General features: G+C 41.2%; 3 protein-coding genes and 1 long non-coding RNA gene across 4 annotated transcripts; 3 read left to right on the top strand and 1 right to left on the bottom strand.

Annotated features, from left to right (window-relative positions):
- Positions 1-1,170: 1,170 nt before the first annotated feature.
- On the top strand, positions 1,171-12,091 carry LOC129778629 (CLIP domain-containing serine protease B9). Its single transcript, XM_055785656.1, has 5 exons — positions 1,171-1,702; positions 9,932-10,717; positions 10,775-10,877; positions 10,940-11,217; positions 11,282-12,091. The coding sequence occupies exons 1-5, from the start codon at positions 1,636-1,638 to the stop codon at positions 11,617-11,619; spliced, it is 1,572 nt and encodes a 523-aa protein (XP_055641631.1). The 5' UTR covers positions 1,171-1,635; the 3' UTR covers positions 11,620-12,091.
- A 4,570-nt stretch (positions 12,092-16,661) lies between these two features.
- On the bottom strand, positions 16,662-18,703 carry LOC129771249 (serine protease easter-like). Its single transcript, XM_055774711.1, has 4 exons — positions 18,485-18,703; positions 17,794-18,111; positions 17,623-17,731; positions 16,662-17,558 (listed from the first exon to the last, which is right to left on the bottom strand). Exons 1-4 carry the CDS (start codon positions 18,558-18,560, stop codon positions 16,940-16,942), a joined length of 1,122 nt encoding a protein of 373 aa, XP_055630686.1. The 5' UTR covers positions 18,561-18,703; the 3' UTR covers positions 16,662-16,939.
- A 1,250-nt stretch (positions 18,704-19,953) lies between these two features.
- Positions 19,954-22,014, top strand: LOC129762606 (rac GTPase-activating protein 1-like). Its single transcript, XM_055761036.1, has 6 exons — positions 19,954-20,094; positions 20,155-20,357; positions 20,418-20,935; positions 20,997-21,161; positions 21,232-21,877; positions 21,937-22,014. Exons 1-6 carry the CDS (start codon positions 20,013-20,015, stop codon positions 22,012-22,014), a joined length of 1,692 nt encoding a protein of 563 aa, XP_055617011.1. The 5' UTR covers positions 19,954-20,012.
- A 3,540-nt stretch (positions 22,015-25,554) lies between these two features.
- On the top strand, positions 25,555-26,593 carry LOC129762856 (uncharacterized). The gene is made up of 3 exons (XR_008740730.1): positions 25,555-25,622; positions 25,682-26,118; positions 26,175-26,593. It is a non-coding gene; the product is annotated as an uncharacterized LOC129762856 (long non-coding RNA).
- The last annotated feature ends 656 nt before the right edge of the window (positions 26,594-27,249 follow it).

The following is a 27,249-nucleotide window of genomic DNA, read 5'->3' as shown; positions in this document are numbered from 1 at the left end:
GCCGGTGGCTCCGCTCAATTATCCCTAAGGTTAGCCTCAAACCATGGTTCAAAAGTCTGGACTTGAGTCCCGACTCGTTTCCAATCACTGTTCGTTAGACGCGCTACTTTTTCGTTTTAATCTTGCCGACAGCAATCTCTGCGTTTGTGCCCATGGTTACCATGACATCGAACACGTTGTTTGGTCGTGCGAGTTGTATTTTGTCGCCAGATCGAATTTAGAAAACTCCTTTCGGGCTCGAGGAAAGCAGCCCAATGTGCCGGTGAGAGATGTGTTGGCTCGGTTAGACCTTGATTACATGTCCCAAATATATGTTTTCATTAAAGCTATCGATCTTCGAGTGTGAATGTTCATACACCCTTTTCCCCTCCTTTTTGTTCTTCACGAGCTATCGGTTCGCTTCCTACTAACATTAGAATAAGTTAAATTGTAAATACATATTAGATGTAAGGATAGTTTTAAGAATTGAATGTGAAGTGTCAGTGTGGATGAGAATGTGAGTGTGAGTGTGAACACACATCTCCTTACATCCCATCCTTTTCCTAATGAAAATGTGTCACCCTTCTAAACTCGAGTCGACCGCTAGTAATCGGTTTCCTATTTTATTAACCATAGAATTAAGGAAACATGTCAATATATGCTAGTAGAAATATAGTTAAGAGTATGGCTCCTTTAAACTTATGTAACTGAGCCTGTAAAAATAAACGGATTAATAAAAAAATATGATGCGGAGTATTCAAAGAAAAGTTCGTAATTTGTTTTATTTCATCAAAACGGTATTGAGATGAGCTAATTCATGATTACCAGTTCTGAGTAATTAGCTGAGATTTCGAGTTTGAATTATACGCCTGAAATGTATAATGAATGGAAAGTTCAAAGATACTGCTGTGCAACTGCAATTCGGAACGTCAGAACGTGAATCGTGAATCGAACCAGAAACTTCCATCACTCCATACGTGTGACGGTAGCCACTCCGCAAATATTCCATTCTACTATTCCATTGATCACAATACTGCACCGTCAGAATTAGACAACAGAAATATAAAGTCTCCCACCGTTACGAGTGTGCGCGATATCGACCGACCAACAGGTCACCGTTAACACACTTAAACGAGGCCTCAGAAGTCACTCTCCGCAAAACCCATGCAGCCTGGAGTGCTCACAACGTGGTTACGAACTTTACCATCGCAGAAATTCTTCGTCTGTTCATAAACACTTTAACTGCCACTGTTGCAGTTCCACCGAAAACAGTCGCGTACTGATCGCGCAACGAGTCGCAGTATTTCGATCCGTTTTGAAATTTTCGAATTTATAACCGAGTGAAAGATCAGCTGGAGAGGCAACTGCCGCGCTTTTCGTCAAAACCGCGTTTTTGTGTTGTCGATATCGCAGAAGAAGTGGTCAGTTCTGGCAAACCGAGAATTTTGTTTGCTTAACGCAACCCAAAAAGAAAACCAAAGGAAAATCAAATTATGTGTTCGCATAGTCAATGCCATTGACCGGCGCTATAAATTATTAGTGCAAAATTCGAAAACGGTGCGTGCGTTCAGTTTATTGGTAGGAGTATCAAGGCGATATTGGCTCCTCCGAAACCCGCACCCTCACTACGCAACCCGTAACTGAGTGCGGTCGAGAATGGTGTTACGAGCGATGCAGATCCTTACCGTGGCTGCTGCAATTGTATGCTGCTGCTGGTACAGTGGTAAGTTCTGTGAACACGCGTGTGTCCGGTTTTTGTACAATTGGAAAGTTTGAGGCAAAGAAGTGGCTTTTGAGCTTGTTGTAAATTTTTGGCGGGACCCGTATCTGGCGGAGATTCAGCTAATTATACAACCGATTTAACAACGTAATGCGGATTACCGCACCAGCTTAAGCGGCGCTATCAATTGTGTTCGGTGCTACTATCGAAAACGAATCGAACAGATGTTGATGGACAACAATTGAGTGGAAGATGAATGGAGCTATGAAACATCGGTAGGATGTTCACGACCATATCATTCGAGATAGTGAACATACATATTGTTCAGTGAAACGATGGACGTTCTGAAGTGTCAAATATTCTAGTGTTCAATATGAAGACCATCAACAATTAAATGGAAAGTGTACTCACATTAGTGCCCCATGAGCCTGCAGCAAAGTCAACCGAGCCAAAATTCCATTGCACAAGGGTCTTGAATCCTTCACATTCGATTGGTTCCATTGCTGTGCGGCTGATATTGGAAAACGCGTTGAGTGTCGATTTTTTTCCTGATCTGTTTTTGTTTAATGTATATAATTAGCGAGTCGCCACAGAGTTGAAAAGTTGAACATTGTGAGGCTACATGTGCTCCTCAAGTGAAGTCAATATAATTGATGGCTGCTCGGTTATTGATGCTCGAAATCATGAGGTATACCTTATGGAAACTAAGAAGAGATGTGACATTGATGATGATCTGACTGCCCATGAAGTGGTTTGAATAATTACTATCGATTGTATCCGTTGTTAGCAATCCGTATGATGTAGAAATTTATCTGTGAGGTTGAATTCCGTAAGAAATTCAAATATAACTAGCAAAGGCGAACACGATTCATACTTGAAGCTTTCTGGCAGATAGATTTGGATGAAAATCTGGTAGCCTGACTCCACGTTCATGAAACTACTGGTATTTGATGGCTAAAATTATAGGAGATTGCGTCCAAGACACGACCACATTGTTGACGTAGAACTACGCTGTTATTTTATTCAAGTCGCTTGTTAATAACTTCATATATTATTTTAGAATGCTGCGAAATTTTAGAAATAGCTGTTTAGTAGAATGGTTTGGTCGCCCTTAAATTGATTTTTATTGTAGAATCAGTTGACGATAATTGATAAATGATTCATTCTTGCCCTCACAGAACAATACACAAGCTGGTCGCATTTCGCACTTTGTTTCATGTCAATGCATTTACAATTTACCTCGTACGCTTTTTCGGTGGCCTTTTTCGCAATTGAAATACACTCGGCTACTCGGCTATTCTCAAAAGAATAATGTTAATATTACTATTACTGGTCTCTAAAAAAAACTGCATTACTTTCTCATGCTCGAGATAAGTGCAGCTGTTATCTTTAGTGGAGAAAGTTTTGCTACTGGCAAGCGAAACCCAATCACATACAAAATTCTAGAACCACATTTACTTTCTTGATTATTGAATAAATGAAATGAATTCGGTCTGTTAATCTGCGATGCATTGATGTAATGTCGAAGGCATTATGATAACGGAAAACAAGCGATGTTAACTGCTTCGAATTAAAAATAAAGTCTGAATATTTGCATAAGTAAAGATCCATTATTCACACCCTAGCGACAATATTCTTCTTCCACTGCTTCCCTCTCGGTTTATATTTATTATCATCGCGGCTGCATAATTTGCACCACCAAACAATCGTCCATCATGGCATTAAAATGTTAGGTGATTGTTGCTTCGCGACAGGGCCAATGCACACGGGAGCAAGTGCAAATGGGGTATCAGCATAGCGAAGATATGCTATTTGTACATACGGGTTATGAAGCACGCACGTACACACACAAAGCTGTATGGCTTGAAGCAACTAAATATACTCATACTTATCTCCGCTTTGCGCTCTCCTCAACAGAAGCTTTTTCTATTTATATTTCCGGTCTCGATTAGCTTAGCTTTCACCCTTGGTAGAGATAGTTTTGCTACTGTCATGAGAAACCTAATCACACACAAAACTCCTGAACAATTATTTTCTTGGTTAGTCGATGATAGCCTAGTTTGATGACAATTGTATAGTTCAGAACCTTAATGGAATTTCTATGTCGAATAACACACCTTGAATGTATTCTGAAGTGGCAAGCTCTAGAATACGCGTGACCACAGTGGAAGTATGAGAAAATTTCTTTGACGAAAAATCTCCCGACGGGAATGGAAGTCCCCTCTGCAAACTATGCTGTGTCCGTCCTTCCAATTTAACCCTTTTCGCAGGAATAAAGTCTTGTCCAGTTAGAATCCGTACGCGTTGCACATTTTACAGCGGCACAGTCAGTGGCCGCTGCAAGAAAGTTTTTACAGCGGTTTGTTTACAAATGTTTCCTCTTCTGGTGGTAAAAGTTTCAAATTTTTTCGTGCCGTAAGTCCGGAGTTATTCCACATGGAAGACAGAAGAAGAAAATTAATCTTGCACACCCACGTTGACAATCCAACGTGGTCGGGTGCGAAGATCGCGAAACAGTTGGATATCGCTAAAACTACCGTATGTGATGTGCTCAGACGATTCCGCGAGCGGAACAGCGTGGACCGGGCGGTTCAAAAGAAGCGTCGAAGCGGAACCTACGATCGTCAGCTGAATTGGAAGGTGTTGAGAACCGTCAGAGCAAACCCTGGACTGTCCGAACATGATATCGCTCAGAAATACGGTGCCGCTCGTAGTACCGTTCGACGAATCATTCACCGAGCTGGACTTCATTCCTACAAAGCAATCAAGCAACCAAATAGGACGATGAAGCAGAGTCTAGTGACGAAAACTCGCGCTCGTAAGTTGTATTATCAGGTACTAACGAAGTACCATGGATGCCTGCTCCAGGATGACGAAACTTATGTAAAAATGGACTTCGGCCAACTTCCGGGACAAAAATTTTATCTTTCCACGGCACGAGGCGATGTCCCCGCCAAATTCAAGTTCATGTTCATGGACAAATTTGCCAAGAAGATGATGATCTGGCAGGGTATATGCACCTGTGGTGCGAAGACGCCGGTTTTCATCACTACAAAGACCATGGATTCGAAATTGTACAAGGAAGAGTGCCTGAAGGAGCGTGTGTTGCCTTTCATAAAGGCACACAATGGTCCCGTTAAGTTTTGGCCTGACTTAGCGAGTTGCCACTATAGCCGGGAGGTTCTCCAGTGGTACCGCGACAACGGGGTGGATTTTATCGAGAAGGAGTTCAACCCACCAAACTGCCCCCAATTCCGCCCAATTGAAAAATATTGGGCGATTATGAAGCGGAAGCTAAAGAAGACCGGAAAAATGGCTCGGGACGCTGCAGGGATGACCAGATTCTGGAAAAAACTGGCCACAGAGGTCGACACTGCCGCTGTGCAACGTTTGATGGGAGGAATCACCAGAAAAGTGAGAAGTTTCATCAGAAATGAAGAAAAATAATTTTAAGGACATTTTTTTGTAAAAGTGCAAGAATATATCTTTCTTTTGGTTGATCACTCTTTTTTGTATGTCATTCTATCTCCGAGATATAAATGATTTCTTCCGTACGGATTCTAACTGGACAAGACTTTAGTGGTTTTCACAAAAGATTTTTTTATATAGCTTATAGCTTCTAGCATTTGACAGCGGTCTGTGTCCAGCATATTGTACGATGGAGGTACTGTTCCTGAAGAAACAGCCTGACGGGTGGCAAAAGTTCTATGCTACTCCCAGTGAGCTCGAATATGATTTTAATAGATTTAGTTCCGTTGGCTTGTATTTTCGTTTTCATCAAACTGAAGCGATTTCGCATGTGCATGAATATGGAAAATTTAGATGGCTCTTCCTAAAATCCATCATCGAAAATGTTCAGAAAAGACCCATGTGTTTTATTGAACAAACGTCGACCTGATTTTCGTTTCATTATTCAGCTTGTTTGTCGCAATTTTGATGAAAGTTTTTTGCATTCTATGTGTGAAAGCAATTCGTTCTTCGTTATTTATCGGCTCGTGTGTCGTTTAACTCGGAAATGTTATTTCACTACCTATAGAACTACAAATTAACAATTAATGTATTTTACCGTGGACCAGTCCGGTTCGAAGAACCAAAAATTAAAGATATTTTATAGCTGTTCCACAGATACGATCTGCTGCTGTTGAAATCCACAGAAAAGTGAGTTCCAAAAAAGTGACACACATGGGAAGTACAGGTGACGTAGAAAAGACATACGTTTCCCAAGATGAACACAATATTCAGATGAACAGTAGTCTATTGAATGAACATTATGCCGAGGGGTGTACCGATGTACAAGAATAGAGGGATATATTAAGACATATTATTTCAACACATCACTTAACACTTCCTCTTTCCCTCCGAAAAGGCATCAAAACATTCTGTCCCACCTGGCTTGAACGGACCAGATTTTCTGCAACTACCGAATAGATTCTTCAATGCGCTATTCAGTGATGGGCACAAAAAAATCCACAAAAAAATCCTACATTTGAAATCAAAGTGTTCCAATATATAAAGGTCTCGACGAGTGCATGGTTCAAGGGATTGAATGTAGGTCGCGATTTCATTCACGTGATAACTCGGCTTATGTCCAATCACTATAACCTAAACGCGCATCTTTATCGCATTGGGATCGCAGCAGACAATCTTCGTGATTGTGGCGATGGCTACCACGACATCGAGCATATTGTCTGGTCGCGTATCCGGTTCCATGCTGTTCGCTCTCAGTTCTCTAGAGCACTGAGAGCACAAGGCAGACAATCGGATATCCCCGTCCGGGATATCTTAGGTAGCCGTGATCCTGATCTTCTGTTTAACTTATACCTGTTCCTCAGAAACTCCGATGTCAACGTGTAATGTTCTCTTCGTTGTGTCCCTGTTTCATATCCCTCCTATCCGATCTATAAACTTTTACTTAGTTGCGGCAATACATACACACACTCTTTACAGATACACGGGCAGTCCACTGATCATTCAACAAGAGCCAAAGGTTGTACCGCTCATGACAACTCTACACGAGCTGATGTTTGTGCCGGCTAGTGATCATTCAACACTGGATTCCTCGAGTCGAGAGAGACGCAAAATGCTAGATGTGGGGTACAGACTAGGGGGGCGTTGCTGATTAATGATCAGCTGCATCCCAATAGGAAGTATCCCGTGTCGCGCACATTTACAAAACAATGTAGACTACAACATCCCCATTATGACAACAAATTGTAATACTAACCTCTAGCCAACCGCGAGTAATCGGTTTCATATTACTAACATAGCTTAGGCGTCGTGCAGAAATTACGTAACGCTAAAAATCCGGATTTTGGACCCCCTCCCCCCCTACGTAACGCAATTTCCTATCTCTAATACACAGAAAGTAACGCAACCTTGACCCCCCCCCCTTATCGCGTTACGTAATTTGTACACGACGCCTTATAAGAAATATTGTCAAAATATTGTACCCCGGCCCCGTCAAGCTAACACCATGTGAACCTTAACAAGAAATATATATATTTTGGAAAAAAAATATGAAAGAAAATTTTCGGTATTCCAATCAATACTACGTAAAACTAGGTAATTAGTAGGCCATTTTGCCATTTCAGTATCGAGCAATTCCAAATAAAATCGACAAATGACAATGAAACATGAGTATTTTGATTCGAATGAAAGTTTGTATTCCGTTTGGTTTGGAGGAAATATGAGTTTTCCATAGCAATTAGGAATTTTTTGACTCAAGTGTAACTTTTGAAAAAGGCGTATCGATTTTAGTAAGATAAATCATTGATAATTTATGTTTCAAAAACTATGAGCCGTACCGAAATAGTGTCTTAAAAAGAGTTATAGATTATTGATGTGGAAACGTGAAAAAAATATACACTGAAAAAAAATAGTACTCTATTTTTTATTTACAAAAAAAAAACCCTTTAATTATCTAAAATGTGTATTTTTTAATTTTTTTTTAATTTTTTCATATAAAATAGAAAATTTAAAAAATTAACCCAAGATGATAAAAACTATTTTTGACAAACTTTGTGGAACATAGATTTTTTATGAATTTTCGAAACTTTGAATTTTTGTATCATTTTCATTTGTATCACAATCATTTTTAGCCACACATAATGAATCCTAATGTAATTTAAAATAATAAAGCTCTTTATTAATCTCCTTCTAAATGCAGCTTATCTCGAGATATTTGGAAAAAAAATCTAATTTATGTCTTTTCTAATTTTAATTTTTTTTCAAATTTATATATGTATTTTTTTTGTTTTATCATATAAAAAAGAAGTCATGTAGAAAATTTTAAAAATAAGTCCGAGAAAATATTACATTTGCAAAAAAAAAGTTTTTGTAATTATTGATTTCTTTTTTATGGTTTACATGGGTAAAGATAGAAAGCGCTATATATTTTTATATTTTTTCTTGAAAGTTGAGGATTTTTTACATCACATATCAAATATCAGAGATGTGTTTCTCTTCGTTTTTGAATTATGAATTTTCGAAATTACCTTGTTTCCAGTCTTCGTTCAATATTGCTATGTGAATATACCAGATCTATGCGACAAGGATCCTATTTTTTGTAATATTTTTTCCAAAAAGAAATAGCTCATTGATTTCAATTTGTTATGACGATTATCTGAATTGGTCCAGTATTTAAAAAGTTATGGATTTTTGAAAAAATCATTTTTAGAAATAAAAAAATGAAACAAAAAGATTTTTCGGACGACCCTAAAATCGAGATGGTCACCCTAACGAAAAATTAAAAAAGAACAAAGTTACCACTTTTCATGGGAATCTGAGAACCACTTTATCGGCTTGGAATGGAATGGCTGAGAAGGAAAAACTAAATAACTTCCCGAACAACTCAGAGCTTCCGAGAAGTGGTGTATTGAATAACCGACAACTTCTAGTCAGGGATACCAAAAATCTCGCTGGTTTGAAGAAATAGACGCAAACATCAAAACCCAAATAGATAAACCTCGGACAAGACCACATTTTTACTCCGTACACAGCAATTAGACCAATCTCTCGGTGCAGACAAGACTCTCTTATGAAGGCTGAGAAGCATTTGCGAAAAAAAGTCTCTATAATTGAAACTTGATTTGAATTCGAAATCATCACGATTCAAAGAGTCTGCATGGTTTACTCTTGGATGCTTCTAGGAAAAATGTTCATTTCGAATCAAAACCCTGCTGCAAGAGAATCGATTTCCGGCAATAGAAGAGATTTACATACTTGAGAGATTTTATATACTTTTCAGAACACGAAATGATGTGAAATCAATTCAATGAACGTGCTGATAGCTGCTTAAAGAAAATAAGAAAACCATTCGAGAGGAAATTACATAAAAACCTCACACTGATGAGCGAAAATTTGTCACTTTAAAACCTCGTTAGATAATCGCACATGAGTTGAGTGATCGTGAGACATCCACCTTCCACCGCGGAGGGGCCAAGCAATCAACGTCCGTTGTGATAGGTATTTCGAGCGCAACGGGGCTCTCAGTGGTTGACCCGTCGCTGCGAAGTGAGCACATTTCATTTCACTTACCCACGTTGCAGTAGGCCTTGAGTGACTCGATCGGCTTGTTTATATTTTTTTTTCTATTTACTTTGGATGTGCCATCCGCGCAGGTACATTATTTCGTTACTTACCTGGCGAGAGGATGTTTCATTGCGTTTCTCATCTAATTGGTCACCAATTCAATTATCTGATGTATTTGTCAATCATCCGATATTTTCGCGTGGCCCACAAATTAATGTCTTCCGCACACCACAGAGGCGCGTTCGATCTTGACCATGGCCAACTGCTCTATTAAAATCAATGGATTTGGTCAGCGACGCGAAACGAAGCGTTTGCAATTATCGGTCACATCAACGCGATAGTCTAGCGCGATAGTCTGGCCTATGTAGAGTGTGGGTTACGCATCATTGAACTTTCTTGTGTTGCCGGGGGTGGAAGCCAATCGGCACTGGTAAAGACGGCACCGGTCCTAATCGCCACGTGCTAACCTTGACTAAAATGCGGGTGTAAAGCTAAAGGTTGTTTCACCTCTACGATACAATAGCACAAACCCTGCCATTGATCGATTTCTCTCTTCAGCCTTATGTAACAGTGGTTTAATTATTTGGTGCTTGTAGAACGAATCAATGCATGGAACTGGTTTCACACTTGTCGGTGTGTAGAAGCGGTTTTTGTATATCGTTAGGTGCCACGCTAGTAATTAGATTCCCTTCTACATTCTAGCCTCGGCAGATTCACGAAGGTCACAGGCAGACTACGATAGCGGCGAAACGGCCTTGCTCGATCACTATTTCGTACGTCATTTCGACCACGATGGAGCAGACTCGGAAACGGCATCTTCCTACGCTCGCCAGTCTCCCCTCAATTGCGAATGTGTCGAGCTGAGATATTGTCCAAGGATTCTAGAAATGTTAAGATCCCCCAAGTCCAGCTACAGCGGATTCAATGCAAAACTCAAGAAATTAACCTGCGAGCGGGGGTCGGGTTGGGAGCCGACCATCTGCTGCCCCTTGGATGACAGTTGGCTTTCCGACGATGTGGCAGGATTCGAGGTCAAGGGAAGGGACAATTTCTTCGGAGACAATCTCAACTATCTGAGTCGAAATAAATTTCGATTTGTGAGCAACGGGAATGCGCACAAAAATAGTTTCTTCACATCATTTGAGGATCCCAAAACATTGAAGAACTGCCCTCCGGTGATCTCCAGCGGAGAAAACTATGGCCAGGGAAATAGAGCTTATGTGGCTCCATCTGTTCGGCGGAGAACCACTACTGCTCGACCCTCGCAAGTAGGACTCAGTGACATTCGCGCCAGTCCTGAGCCCGTCAGCATAGGAGTAACGGAAGCACCAATAGTCGCAACAAGTCAGAGACTTTTTGCCAGTTTTCAGCCACCAGTGCTGAACGATGCACTGTGCGGTCTTTCTGTCAACACCAGGATCATCGGTGGTGAATCAGAGATTCCTGGGCAGTTCCCGTGGGTAGCACGGTTAGCCTACAGAAACAGAAGTGAGCATTGCAGAAGAATTTATCGAGCAAACATAACGATGTTTTATTTATTTCTAGCGTCGGGCCGAGTAACATATCGATGCGCGGGATCACTCATCACCAATCGACATGTGATAACCGTTGCTCACTGCGTGACCAATCTCATTGATGAACTGGAACTGTAAGAAACAATCTAAACTACCTCAATGCGGATAAAAAGAATTCGTCATTTGCTCATTTCAGAGTTAGTGTCCGAGTGGGTGACCTTGAGTGTAATTCTATTACGGACAGTCGTTGTAGGTCCCGTTATCAGGACTTTGGAATCGAGCGGCTGTTTCCGCACAGAAATTACGACACTCCCAAATATGCCAACGACATTGCTATCGTTAAACTGCAGCTAACTGCCGAGACGGGTAACATCGTGAGCCCTCTGTGTCTTCCAATGAACCAATATTCCAACTATGCCAGAAATCTGACGGGCAGTCTGGGAGTCATCGCTGGATGGGGTTCTACCAGTAATCGTAAGTTGAATGGATTATGTCGTATATAATTTGATGTCAGTTACTATTTTGCGTTTTTTTGTAGGAAGCAACACTCCAAGCCCCACGCTGCAATGGCTCCGGTTGCCCATCGTCGATACGGCCCAATGTGCCGACGCGTATGCGCGCTACAGTGTCAACTCGCGCACCCCCATCATTGTGTCGGGCAATCAGATGTGTGTCCAGGGTCAGGAAAACAGGGATGCCTGTCAGGGCGACTCGGGAGGCCCCCTTATGAACGAGGCCAGCTCCGGTCAGGATCGGTTTGTGCTGCTTGGTCTAGTCTCGTTTGGTCCACGATCCTGTGGTGTGTCCAATTTTCCCGGAGTGTACACACGAATCTCGTCATACATTGAGTGGATCTCGCAGCAAATAGAACTCTGATGAGTGTATTTTCGATTGTTGCCAATGCAAATGAGAGTTGCATAAGTTTTTACGGGAAAGACGCCGGCACTTAAAACACGTCTTTGGACTAAAAATGACGGCCACCAAATAATACATGCATTAGTAAATGCTCATGTAATAGGAAAAAAAAACTTTCGGCACACATTTTAAGACTTTTTAAAGTATAATAAATTCACTCATGAAGATTGATCACAAATGATCTAGAATTAAGTAATATTATTACAGCAGAAAATAATTCTAAGAACATTGAAAACAAGAAAAAAGTTTATGAGAGGTAAAACAAACCATTTATCAACTGACTCAGATTCGACTTGTACAAAAATGTGTTCATTGTCAATATATTCAACAAAACAACCCTACAAAATTTGTTTGATTGTTCGGAACATTTTTTTTACATAAATATATATTTTTTCATTTTTGATTTATACAACAATCAAGTTAAGTGAACAACTTTTGCTTTGCATCTTAATTTTAGATAAAGAAATTGCATTATGAAATGCATGTTTTATATGATACTGGTTGACCCGGCAAACTTCGTCCCGCCCAAAATTTATTTTTTGTCATCAAACTTTCAAACATTCTTTCTTACTTTTCTTACTTACGATCATGGGTCCAATCGTAGAACTGTTCATTGATTCATCTTCTACTCATCTTCAAACTCGTCATTAGAATATCAGATTATTTTCAGACACAATTCTCGTTGAAGATTATTCAACCACTTTCAAATAACATGTTTTTCCATTCCATCGAATAAATGTTTGATACAGCAAACATTATAGAATAAAGACAGTCCTAAATCGGGCAATTTCTCCCTCGAGTTTCGCTCTTATCAACACATTCGGTGACCCATTCGACAAAAAATTAAAGGAACAGAGTTCTTTCGCCATTGCTGTCGTCTTGGACAGCGATTTATTCCGCTGTATAATATTGGTAACTCTAGTGAGTTGATGGATGGTGGACCTTCCCTTACGGAAACCAGGAAGAACACCATGCTCATCTGCAAAAGAAAGAATTGGGCTTCGGATGCATTTCTCGAACAACTTAAAGAGCGCACAGAGCAAGCTGATGGGCCGACAGCTCTTAGGGATAGAAGGATATTTTCCCAGTTTCAGAACTAGTATAACTTTCGATAGCTTCCATACTGAAGGAAAGTAGCAAAGCTCCCAGCATTCAAAATTTTCGCTACGAACACGAATGAACTATGACTCAAGTGCTTGAGCTCAATATTGGAGGTGTTGTCGAAACCAGGAGCTTTCATGTTCTTGAACGATTTGGTAAGTGCTATCAGCTCATCAGCTGTGACTCTTGATTCCTCCGGAATTAAATTGTTCAATTGACCAACCATGACAATCCCTCCAGCGACAGCCTGCTCATAAGGGCTAACGATGTTTCGCCCAAGATTATGTGACAAAACAAATTGTTGCCCCAACGCATCCACCTTTTTCAGTAGAAGTCAGCAAAAGACCACCTTCTCGTGAGTCTCCTGATGAGAACAAGGTAGGAATTGGTTTAGGTCTTCTTTTTAATATTTTTGTTAAAGACCAGAAAAGTTTAGAGTGCGGAAGAATTTGTTGAAGTTTTCTCTGAAATTCCTTATTACTAAGTTCTTTCACCCTTTCCCGAATTACCCTGGTCAGATTATTGAATGAAACTTTTTTGACGCCGGTAAGTAAATATTCCTAATACGTATCAAATATTGTATGGTGACTTCTATTTGGAGAAAGGTACTCACCTGATATTGCTGGACTAGAACCGCACTGTCACGAGCAATTTCAATTTCTTGCTGAAGGGATTCCAGCGCCAGATCAACCGCCATAGGGGAATCCAAAGGTAGAGCGGTATTAATGCAATTCGTTGGAACATGAACCAATTTGCACGATGAGAATTCCGCCTGGAACGGTGGAAAACAGCATCAGCAGAAGCACCCAACATCAGCACCACTGGGTGATAGATATCTAGATATCTGGATCCTGGATCCTCTGGTAAGGCCACGTTTGTCAGAAAGAAATCTATGATCGAATGAACCCCCGATCTGGAGATCCACGTTGGGCTGTCCGGCGCCAAAATGTTGTAGTGCACGGTCTCGAAGTCTTCCGCCAAGATGGTTCCGTTCTGGTTCCGCCGTTGATTGCCCCACACTTGATGCCGAGCATTCAAATCACCTCCGATTATGAATTTAGCTCGTCGCCTCGTCAGCTTGGCAAAATCGTTCCGGAAAAGAGCGGCCGTACCATCACGTACGCGGTCTTATTCGGGACAGTAGGCCGCAATGACGATGACTGACCTAACCGTAGTGCTGACTTCGACCCGATTGCTTCGACAAATTTAGGATGAAGATCAGGCAGCAACCGGCAGGTGATGTTTCACCTAAATGTAACGGCTCGCGGATCGATCCATACGGAACACGGCGTGATCTGAAAGAAGTTCTGTCAGTTGTTCTCCGGCTTTAGATGTGTTTCGACATGCTGATTGTGTTAGCAGCTATACCGGATGAACAGATAGCCTGGAGCACGGACCTGCTCTTGTCGCTTTCGACATTTGGCGAGTTTGATAGCCATCTCGTCGAATTTGGAGACAAATGAACTGCAAAGTTTAAAGCCTCTCAAAAACAAAGAATCAATCAATCATCTCGTCGAAGATATCGAGCAGCTGCTCCATGGTGTATTTGTCCGTCGAAATAAGTTCGTTGTTCATATCTTCCTGCTGTTGTTAAGGATGCGCAACATGAGGACATTCTGGTCCTTGGAACTAAATGCCTTGAACCAGCTGATGGGGAGGCACTGGGATGAGTAGCAACGATGGTTTCCGGCGTAGTTCGTGGTGAAGTGACTCTAGCTGCTACTTGAGCCCAGCTTTGGTTGGTCGGTGTAGAACCAGCTGGAGCAGTGATGTTAACGTGCAATACGGGATAGTTCTACACGTTTATCGCTGGTGGCGGCGGAGCGGTGTTCCGCTTTCTTCCCAGTTGGTTCGATACAGATGCATTCTTCCGAATTTGGCGGTATTCTTCGCGTTCAAGGCACCAACGATCCATACCACGGGTTTGCAGCTTTGCCATCCAGCTAGCAATCCGGTGTGATGTAGGCTTGACTGCACAGACTGCATCGTGGTTTCAAGCTGCAGTTTCGTGTTCCGTGCCCAAAATTTAAGCGGCGTCCGCACTGGGTCAAGTTGTTCTTCGAACCGCGGTACGGTTTTCAACGTACACTGACGGAACGGTAGTACGAACAGTTTGCAGAGCTCCGGCATTGACGGTCTCTTGACGAAAGTGAACCAGGTAGAGCCGATCATGGCACTGTTTGTTGTTTTCCCCCTTCCTCCTCATGGGAAATACGGCGATGGGTTGAAGCTTGTAGCGATTCACAAGCTCCTGTTCAGACACCTTAACCCCTTCCCGTATTATTTAATACGTCACACATCAGGTGATTTCACTAGCCTGCTGAGCGTTCTAGCGCCCTATGTTATTCAAGTACCCACGAGTGAGACGCGATGTTGTACGGGAAAGGGTTAGTGCCAACGCTGCACAGTTTGAATTCCGCGGAAATCTTTTTGGTTTCCAGTTCCGTCCATAACGTGTCGAAAGGAACATTCGTCATCATAATCAGTGGAGGTTTCTTGTTGATGACAGCTGGAGGCGGAGGTTTGGTTGGCATCGTAGATGTATTCGGCAGATTGGCTGCTTCACCATGTAGCGAGTGCACATCCATCTGTCGATTCCTGTTGGAGTTGGTTGCTTCGGAAGTTTCCGACGCACTCGAAGAGCGTTCACTAGGTGAACGGATAGAGTTTGTAGGGCTACCACGTCCCTCAGAAAATGATTCACTCTCCGGCGATAATGCTTTGTCACCGGATTTCTTCTTCCTCACCTTACGGTTGCGGGATTCCCCTTGCCCATCTCGAATGATGATCGACATGAGGAACAAGTCCGGGGTCTCCGTAGCCACATTGGTTGCACGTTCGCTTAGTAAGCGATCGATCGTGAGTTCAAAACTCAGGGCCCCCATTGACCATCTTTGTGTTGTTACAGAATAACTACGTCCACGCAAACAATCATCAGCGATGGAGATCGATCCACGGTCGAAATAAGATCGATTCATCCATACAGCTGCTCTGCAAGAAACATCGGGCTGCTGTTCTATAAATAACTCAACAATGGATCAACGACTGTCTCCGCTGTCCAGTCTTAACTGGATAATGGACAGATAGAAAACTCTTACGCCTAAATGGCTACTGTGTAAATGTGTACCATTTGCAATGGTATAGAAGGGAATACTCTAATTCACAATCGGATTCACATTGAGCGCGATTTTTTTTCTTTAATAACGATTTTTATTCGCCAACCAATCAGAGCAAAGCGCGAAATCACCCATGACAGTGCGAAAAAAGGTAGAACTCCCCAAGCTTTTGCTGCGAAAATCGCGTTGCTTTGACAGGAGACGCTACATACATCAGAGAGGTGGAACAAGATATGCTAGATAAGAGGAATGATATATCGAAATGAATGTTCAGCTATATACATATGAACCGCTTCAATAAGTGAGAGCTAAGTCGATCAACTAATGCAAGCATATTGCTGCATAATCATAATTATTTTTACATATTTTTGTTAATATCCTATTGAATTAGCTAGTTTTCCAATTATTATTTATCTGGAATACTTGCATACACACTTCTAACGATATAATTTTGTTCCACCAATCTAGTACGACCTTGTCTATAACAAAAATGGCAGTGTGATTAAAGGGATGCAGGTTTGACAGACAGATTATGACAGATTATCGCGCAATACCGCGCACCATTGAAAAGAGCTTCTCTGAAAAATATCGCGCGTGAGTATATCGCAGGCGATTAAAAATCTGCATTGTAAAGGAAACATAACGCCGAAAAATGGCAACTGTGTAATGTGCTAATTATAGATATGATAAATATGTGACATGTACACGATTAAAATTCGGCTCTGTTACAGCTAAAATGCTAATGAGCCTAAAATAAACAAAAGGGATAAAAAAAAATGAGGAACATAACTAAAAAAAATCCACACCCTTACTTTTTATTACTCTTGTTACACACCGTACACGTTTTGAACGGATTTTTTTCCAACCAACATTTTACAAGTACGTCTGGATACATCGGTGGAAAAACACAAAATGATGATTGTTCGATCTGATCATTCAGATTTTTTTAATATTCAAAAAATACATTTGTGTCTTTCACACAAATAGATCGTCTTTCTTTTGTTCGCACCAATTTCGTTACACCAAATATCCTGTCTGGAAATGTTATACAATTATAATATGTCCTACTCTAGTAGATTCGATTCAATCCAATCCGTGTACTTGGCCACACTGGTGTATACACCTGGCCACCCCTGCTGCCCACACGGTGTTGGTCCAAAGGAAACTAATCCTACCAGGTACCAATATTGTATGTTTTGATTCACTGCATTACCCATCAATGGCCCACCAGAGTCACCCTGGCAAGAGTCCTTCCCAGTTTCCCCACCTGCACACAGCTGCCCGTCCAACAGCGTAACTCTCTCCTCTTTGTACACTTCGTTGCACGACGTCAAATCCACACCGTCCACTCTGACCTTTTGTTTGACGTTACTGAACCGCTCGGTTGCCGTCCTACCCCACCCAGCGACGTGTAACTTAAGTCCAACAGTACTCTTCGTCCTCAGTTCCGCCGTATTCGGCAAACAAATCGGTTTGATGAAGTCTGTGTATGCTACAGGCTGCTCTAGACGTAGCAGCGCGATATCATTGTACTGTTCGCGTGACTGAGGATTGTAACTCGGATGAGGTATTTTGCGTTCAATGGGTATGTCTATTGGATCCGGTGAACAGTCTGCGTCAACACCAAGACCTTCACAATCCACCGTGGTCGACGTGTCCCATTCTCCCAAGCGAACTTCAGCTCTGGATAAAGAAATTTATCAAAACCTAACAGTAAAGCAAATAAAATGGGCTAGCAACTACTTACAGATTCCAAGTGGTCGGAATGTCTCTTCCGTTTACACAATGTGAGGCAGTCAGCACGTAACGATCATTGATCAGAACGCCGCCACAATGGAAGCCGAAAACGTTATTCGCTGAGTTCAACGAAAAAAAATCACTAAATGATTACGCAACCCAAATATTCATGTTCACTTACGCTTGGCATACTTCAGCAACGCTAACCAAGGGAATTCGTCAATCCTTGCGTCTACACCACCTACGATACGATCGGCCGTTTGTATACCACACACACCTTGTGCAGGCAAAAGTGATCTGTTACTAGGCCTATCGGAAGAATCCGTACAGCAGACCAGCGGATGGTTCTCAGCCGTGGACCACCCGCATTGGCTTCGGCTCAGTACAGAACGATCCTCCGGTAGTAACGGTGTTTTTCTGATCAGCGTATAAAGACTATTACAGGAACGCAAGAGCATACAGCTGCCGGCTTTTCCATCAAACGATGTACACGGCTGTTCTGAAAAAGCACATCATTCAGATATCTACCCTAAACAATGTGTGTGTGATCCATGATCGCGAAACTGATGAATCATTTTTGTTTGCTGCAATAATTCGCTAATTTACTAGTAAAACAAGATATTCTGGTTTTCTGAGTGCGGCGAACAAGAACAGAATTGCACCCCCAAAGATACGTCTTCGTAGGCTAGCTGTTTTTTTTACGAAAGGACATGGATTGACTAACCGAGCGGAAATGTTTGGAATACAGCTGTATAAAAGTGATGCTTTCGGGAAAACCTGTTCGCATGTATTAGATTGAGAAGCAAGTACTACTGATAACCTCTGGTCTTGTGATGCTTTTTTTATTTCTTTTCCACCTTCCTAAAACTTACGGGCATTCACAATCGTCAGTCCAAACTGCACCAAAAGCAATACCGAAACGTATGTTCTTCTTTCGGTGAATTTCATTGTTTCGCACAAATGATCTTCATATATGATATCAAACGACTCCGGTTCTAAATAATGTTTCTCCGCAAACAATGCGTAAACGATATACGATGGGAAACTGTGCGATCACTCCTGTTGCCACCGCGCACTCAATACAACTAATTGCTGCGGGAATGGTTGATCGCGTCGTCGAAAACGTTAACACTGAGAGGGAATCCCAGAGCTCAAAACAAATATCTCCGAGCATTTTGCCAGTGGAGAATACGCACACAAAAACCAGACGCCAAAACGGAATCATCATCGTGTATTAATCAACCCAGCAGATGATCATCATGTTCGGCAGGTTCTACCGAACCGCTTAATTAGCTGATCGCGCGTAAAACACACAACCGCACAACGGCGAGTTGGGTTTTGTGGTTGCATATTCTCGATACGAAATTTGAGGATTTTGGACTACCTTCTCGAGTAGTTGTTTATACTTGTTTTACCCACGGTAATCGTCACCGATGCCATGAATGATGCTGCAGCGTAGCCAGTTTTTGGGCCACCAATCGATCAATTCGAATTAGAGAACTATGTTTACTCGCATTTGAATTGCAGATTAGTCCATGCTTTTGGGAGGAACGTCATTGTGTTAATATTTTCCAACGCAACGGAAATTTTCAAGATCAACTACATTTGGGGCACTGTCTTATGATATCGGTGCGGAATTCGTCTAAACTTCGTTGAAAGCGAATAAACTGAAGCAATAATTTATCAATGCATTGGACACTTAGTTTGAGAAAAAAAAGGTTCGCTGACTTCTGCAGTTGTTCCTACAAAAAAGGCACATGGCATATGGTTCCGGTTCGACGGTTGCATCGAATATTCTTGGCTCCATGTCATGGTAGTACGCGTAGTATATTATGGAGTTAAAACCCCATGAACCTTCCCAATCGATCTGGATGGAACCCAATTAAGTCGATTCTTCTATTTATCAGTAACACATGGCCTGACAGACCAACACACCCGGTCCAAGGTAAAAAAGACATAAAGTGGATCATTCGTGAGTCGTGGATCGGCCTGTCATTCGTGAGATGTTTCGCTCGATATTTTGAATCATAAACGAACAGTGGTGACCTATTTTTCAACATAAATTGTGGAAAAGAACTCCAAATTTCAGTTGACTGAAGCTTCTCATATTAGCAGCTTTAAAGAAGAACTAATTCCTTACGACAACCTGTGCGACATCTATGTGTGAAATTTTTCCGTTCCTCAAAACAACAGTAAACAGGTATGTAATCACTTTTTCTGGTCGGATTATCGATAGCAGGTAATGAATTCCATATTCACATCTTTTACCAGCTCCTACCCGGGGCGCGAAATGTCTCTTGCAAACTCTGTCTTCAGTCTAGGTATCAGACTCTGCGGTGAAGGTCTCCCTGAATTCATTATTGTAAGGATTTCGTGATTTCGTGCGAACATTGAATTATTATGAAAGTGCCGAACAACATCCGGGCGGAAGCCCAACACGCGATCGCCTCCGACCCAGATCGTGGTGGCAGGGCTGAGATAGGTGCGATTAAAAAAAACCCAGAAACGGTTCTATCGAAATTAAACGGTTTTATTTTTTCAGAATTTTGGAAATTTTTACAAATACAAGACGAGTGCAGATGCCAGTGGCTCAAGGCGATACAGGAAGCGCAACGACTGCAACGCGAGCTTGATTCTGCAACGCGGGGCATGTCGAAGCTGGAGATGAATCTTTTTCGTGTGCGCCAACTTCACGAAAAAGAAAGCAAGGCACGAAAGCATGCGGAATACAAACGGAAATCAATGGTAAGTCGTATGGCTAGGTGATCCACGTTTCTGAATGTGTATAGGGCTGATTTGTTCCAGGAAAAAAAGTTGGCCGCACTTTGCGCATGTGTTAAACAGGATCCTAATATCAACGGTGATATTGTGGAGCAACTAGCTTCTATGAGTATTATACCCAGCCAACGCTCATCTGCTCATAGTCAACAAGATATCAACGATCTGAATTCCACGCGCTCATTTTTGTCGGACTTCTTATTGACCCAGTCGGAGGATGAATTTTCTGTTAAAATGAATCGATTATCGGCGGCGATAAGTGCTGCGACTGGTATGAATGGGGACAGCAATAATGATTCAGACAGGGGAAGTGTCGTTACAGTTGTTAATCTCGGCAATATGAGAAACTCCGGGTCCTCATCTGGGTCAACGAGCGATCTACAGAACAATGAACAAATATTAGCGAAATCGAATACTCATAAATTTGTGTCACCACAACGAACCCCAAAAGTGATGTTTGCACCTGTGTCAGTACATAAGCGAGAGGTTTTCTCGAGCGATTCTGATTCAAGGGAGGATGAATCGCCAGAGTCTTCAAGAGAAAGGTACGTTCTACTCAACTTCTGCAATGTATTCATTGAAAAAATATTTTTTTCGTTTATTCAGAATCAATCGAAGGCTTCCTAAGAGACGATTGATAAACTTATTTACCCAAGCTCAGACGGATTCTAATTCTGAATCAGCCACAATAAGTCCTGTTTTGGAAAGAAAACATAACTTCATGCGGAAAACATTTTTCAGACCAAATACGTGTGCAAACTGTCACGAAAGGTAAGTGTTTAACTATATCATCAATCCGATTTGAAAATTATAATTGTTTTGATTTACCTTTTGTCGACAGATTCCGCTTCAATATTCACGGTATGCGCTGCCGAGACTGCAAAGCGGTTGTCCACGCGGGTTGCGCGGAACAATTGTCAACTCTTTGCGTTCCGTATAACAGGGCTTATCAACTAGGTGAATTATCTCATTATACACCGACCATTGCCCCAATGATTCCACCACTGATTGTTCATTGCGTCAACGAGATCGAAATGAGAGGGTTGAACGAGGTGGGCATCTATCGGGTCCCCGGCTCGGATCTCGGAATTCGCATGCTGAAGGAACAGTTTCTGTTCGGCGAAACCTTACCCGACCTAAGCACTGTGGATATAAATGTGCTCTGTGGCTGTGTGAAGGACTTTCTGCGTTCGCTGTCCGACCCGCTGATACCACTGGTTGTTTTGAGGGATTTCTCCAACGCCGTTCAAACGATGCCCATAAGCATGAAGCGGAGGGCACTATCTAGTGCAATTGAAAGGCTACCTCAGCCCAATCGGGATACATTAGCCTTTCTAATGTTACATCTCCAGAGAATTATCGGCTGTAAAGAAATCAAGATGACACGGGAGAACCTTGCTCGAGTTTTCGCGCCCACAATCGTAGGTTATTCAAGTGAGAAGCTTGATGGGCACGCCATCTTCGCGGAAACCCTCATTCAATTTAACGTATGTTGAAAAATATGTGAATGTCTAGGAAAAATTACCCAATATTAATTTATTTTCAGATCCTCGACAATTTGCTGAAATTTCCATGCGATTACTGGATGCAGTATATGAACATTGAGCTCGAAATCGAGCGTTGAGAGCACAAACATAACTCGCTTCTGAATGTGAATAACGCTTTTTAAGCTTTAGCTCTTAACATCCAGCAGTTCTTAAGGAAATGTTCATAATATTAATCTGCATTACTTGTGTTAAGCTATTGATATAATAATATAAAGTTTTTTTTATAAAACAATGAAGCTATTCGCAACATACTTCATTTGATTCCTATGATGTATATTAGAATCGGGCGAACGGCGTAGGAATCGATCCACTGATTAAGTCGGTACCAAAGAATCGATCCTTGAAAATTCGAAAACTATTTTTCCAATTTACCTGCTTATTCTATAGGAGTGTCGTCTTTTCTTTAAACGGGGAATACAAATTTCATATTTATAATGACACATCAAAAGCAAAAATAGAAGATGCGATCCGAAGTGTTTGAAAAAAAATTGGTGTGATTGAAATCGATGTATACTAAAAAAACAAATCTACAAAAAGATAGAAATCTAAGATCGAAAAAATCGAAAGCAAAAAAAATCGTTTTTCTCGATTTTATTGAGTAAAAAAAAATCGATCCAAAAAAATCGGAAATCGGAATGGAAAAGAGCGATCTTCTGAAAATCGATCCGAGATCGCTCAATCCTAATGTATATCACTATTGAACGGAATCTACGAAATCATTGTATAGATTAAGTCCTTGACATATATGCAATGTGGGACAGCTTTGAACGCCCACACGGAGCAACGGCATGACTATACACCACGCCTCACAAGCAGATGAACAACCGTCTGCTGAACCTCAGTATAGTACTTTGTCAAGAAGTAGTTCCATTACGTATTCCAGCACAATACACCCCATCCCACAAGCGAAGAGCGGTCAACAGTGCAACAGACAAGATATCCGATGATACCCGATAGATTAGCACGCCTGAAGGCATTTTTAAATTGTAAGAAATCAGATTGAAAATAATTACTTAATGTTCTTTCAATGCTTGACATACGTAGCATTCATAGAATATTTATCATATGAAATCATTGTCAGTTGCTATTTTAATCGAAGGTATTTCCACTACTTACGGAAAACGTTTTTCTCTGCTACATAGAATATTTATTTGATAAAGAAAAGTCACTTTTCACTCACAATTTTTAATTCAATATGTGATTTTTTGTGAAAATCTTTCACTATACATATGCACACAGACTGTTATACTTCAATGCCCCGAACCATTCATACTTTCAGAGGCAACCTCACGTTACATAGCAACAACGTTGGAGTGAAATGTATTTTCCAAAGCGTGTTTAGCTGTAAGATTAAACACGCTCAATGTATCAATATCTCATTGTGTGTTTTCAAGCTAAAAGACGAACATCATTGATGCTGATCAATTCTCTGCCGTTCTATCCTCGAGAGTATAGCTACCTGCTGGTAACATGTAGCCAAAAGATTAGGCAGAATATGAGAAGAGTAGTAATAAGTAAGAAAGCAATAAAAGGATCACCTCTCTGTAATGTGAGTTTCGTCCGGCGAATAGTCGGTAATATGTGACTAAATTAGTCCAGGTATACAAAAGGTAGAAAAAACTGTTTTCCCTATACCTTTCGTGGTGGTGCCCCACCTATTTTTACTAAGTACACCAGATCACACCCTTGCTTTTATTGCATGGTACTGGAAGGATTGAGTCCACAAGATATTCAAAATCAATTGAATTGTATCGAGAAAGAAGCCGTAGTTAAGTATGTGTGTACTGAAATTGATTCAAGAGGAAAGGCTAACGGCCCTATTTCAATAATATATTGTATTCATTTTGATTCGATCAAATCTAATCATCAGTATGATTAGCACGACAGACTCGTACTCCAATTGAGTTTAATCTTAGCCGACTTCGTTGCTACTCAAAAATTTTTGGCCACAACTTCTTTAAAATTGAGGTGAAGTTGAGGGTCCGGTCGATATGTTTATGAATCTGACAGTGAGAATTGAAGCGTAATTTTCTCCCTGATATCGAAGAATGGCGTTGCTGGTGACTGGATTAGACCGATGGCAAGGAAGTTGAGCGAAGTTGGATCAGCAAATATAAGAAAAGCTCCTGTGTAACTGGATGGGAAAAACTTCAGAAATCTTAACTGTTTTAACAACATTCAATCCTTCCAACACCAAATTCAACATTCAACATAGTATCACGTTGATTGTCTCTATAGGCTGATTTAGACGATGCCAGTCAACGCTCTAGTTGAAGTATCCAGTGAACAGAGAACAGACACTCTGTTCAAGTTACTTGTACCAGTATCGAACAAGTAATTGGCCTCTAACTTGAACAGAGTGTCTGTTCTCTATTCACTGGATACTTCAACTAGCGCGCTGACTGGCATCGTCTAAATCAGCCTTATGTTACTGATCGCAAAAGCCGTGATCAAGACGGGTCTATGGTACTAGGTGAGGCCGTTTCGTCACTAAGTGGGTAGGGGAGCGGTATATGAACACAGTACGGAAGAAAGCAGAAGGGGAATTATTTCCTTGAAGCGTGAAAGAGACAGACTGATCACGAGTGAGCTTGGACACAAGCGTATTGTGTTTTGTTTACAAACAAAACACAGTAGACTTCTAAGATGGCTGAAGAGTGGTTTTAGCAAGTTGGCCCACCTTAGGACATACTTCTACGCGCCTTGGCCGTGACATAGAATTGAGAGCTGTCACGTGCCCGTAAAAGTGCTAGCGCTAAAATGTTGCTGGCAACACAGTTGCCACTGTTATGTCTACCTTCAATATAAAACATTGTTACAGTGTAGTCGGAGCCAAGGCGCGTAGAAGTATATCCTAAGGTGGGCCAACGTGCTAAAATCACTCTTCAGCCATATTGGAAATCTACTGTGTTTTGTTTGTAAACAAAACACAATACGCTTGTGCCCAAGCTTGCTCGTGATCAGTCTGTCTCTTTCACGCTTTAAGGAAATAGTTCCCCTTCTGCTTTCTTCCGTGCTGTTTTCATATACCGCTCCCCTAACCAACTTAATGACGAAACGGCCTCACCTAGTACCATAGACCCGTCCCACAATCCAATCGACGAAAAAAACATCGACCTAACAACGACCGTAACGCTGTTACCTATTCACGATGACGACGATGAGGTATCGATATCTGGATACGGCATTAGTTTGTATGAGGCAAACTATTCTCTATCATATTAGTCGGCCCGAATCAGTTTATAATTGCCAAAATTGGTATGAAATTTTTTTCTTGGCATAATTTTTCCTACTTAAAGTACGTTGTCATGACCCTAATTTGAATTATTTTCTATAGACGTTCAGCTATTCTCAAAAAAACTTGTCATTATAATATAAAATTATCTCAAAACATATTTTTTTATGACGTTTTTTCACCACTTGCAGGCAATGGTGATTTTCACTTACATAGAGTACTAATTTGATTAAGGAAAAATCATGTTCATTCATAATTTTCATTTTAAAAGTGTATTCATTCGTTCTGCAAATCCATACTGTCATGCCTATTCCCCAATATCGTCAACGCGGATAGTTCGTTAGTCGAAAATACTGAATAATTAAACAAACGAAATGGCATCACTGGTGGTTCTTTTTTCCACTCCGCTAAACTGTCATCTCAAACAAAAACAAATGGATCATACAACTGGTGAGTATGAAATATATTTCGGCTTTTTAATTATTAATTATTTTATCTTGTCTTATCAGCTATGAATACATTCGACTCGTTTGCTTCCATCAATCGGTAAGTGAGAAAGATGATTTCTCCCATCACCACAGTGCGGATTTCCACTTCTATCACAGCAGCCAACAACATCCGTTTTCCTGCAGCAGTAACCTCCAACCCCTGTTGGCAATGCCGGGGGACAGCATCAACAGCAGCAGCAGCAGAATTTGACCATGGTATGGTTTGCGAAGAACTTTCCCCATTAGAGGTTCCGTGCTTCGCGCACATTCAAAAATCCTCTTCAGACACGAAAACTCAACGACAAGGAGGTATTTATCAACTTGCTCAGCTGAATTACCACCCCGGAGGAACCCGAATGCACTGATTCCGTTGTATAGTAGAATGAAAATAGGCGAGGTAAGCGAACGTAATCGCATGATATTTTAATTTTCGCATTTTTATCCGGATCATACAACTGGTGAGTAGGGAATTCATTTCTGCTTTTCACTTACTAATCATTTTATTTTGTTTCAGCTATGAATACATCCGACTCAATCAATCGGCGAGTGAGAAAGATGATTTCCCTCAGCACCACATTGCTTATTTCCACTTCTGTCACACCAGCCAACAGCATCAGCTTTCCCGCAGCAGTATCCTTTAAGTCCAGGGTGCTATTCCGGGGAACAGCATCAACAGCAACAGCAACAGGACCTGGCCATCGACAGTATTTCGAGCAATTTCGGAGCCCATCGGAGATCCCGTGCTTCACGCACATTGAAGAATCCTCCTCAGCCACATATCTGTGTCATCAAGGGCAAGGAGTTATTCATCAATGTACTCAGTCGGATTTGAATCGTCAATCCAGACAACCCGGATGCACCGATTCCATTATATACCTTATGTTTATTATACATGGTTTTTTATTATGTTTTCAATAAAATGATTAAAATCGATCAATGTATTTCCTTTTCATTTTCAATAACAAACCAATACAAACAAGCAGCAAGCAGTGCTGGAAGCAGCGCTGCAAGCAGGTCGACGCCTTGCACATGTTGGCGAAAAAGTGGCGTCAAGTTGTTCGATGAATGCATATGAAAGGTCGATAACTCGATTGCAAGGTGGCAGCATTTGAGGTCGATTGTTGACATTTCATCGACCCGATCTTGGCAGGCAAAACGGAATGTGGGTACGCACGACGTGGTGCCAATTTCCGGCGTCAAATCATCTTCGAAGATGAGAACAAATTGATGCAATTTGCGATCCAGCAAAATTTCGCAAGTGTCCGAGAAAGCGCACTTTTGAGTACTGTGATACCCAACTCGCTTGTTAAAAGCCTGCACGAAAAGCTTTTCAATATTTTATAAAAATAAGAATAGAATAAGAATATTAATAAGAATAAAAATATTTGAAATCAAAATTATATTGAACCAATGGAGGGCCAACAAATCAGCCATTACTAAAGCCGAAATTGAGCAAAAAATGGACTTACAAACCATAGTTTTGTTCGACATTTGTGTCTACTAATTTTTTTTCGTAGGATGTACCAATGATTAGTAGGGTAGAAAATGACTAGCGAATTGGCGATCTAACGCAAAACGTAAACGATCGG

The sequence above is a fragment of the Toxorhynchites rutilus genome, chromosome 1, assembly GCF_029784135.1.
Source record: "Toxorhynchites rutilus septentrionalis strain SRP chromosome 1, ASM2978413v1, whole genome shotgun sequence".
Taxonomy (NCBI): Eukaryota; Metazoa; Arthropoda; class Insecta; order Diptera; family Culicidae; genus Toxorhynchites; species Toxorhynchites rutilus.
This window is presented reverse-complemented; position numbering and strand designations above follow the sequence as displayed.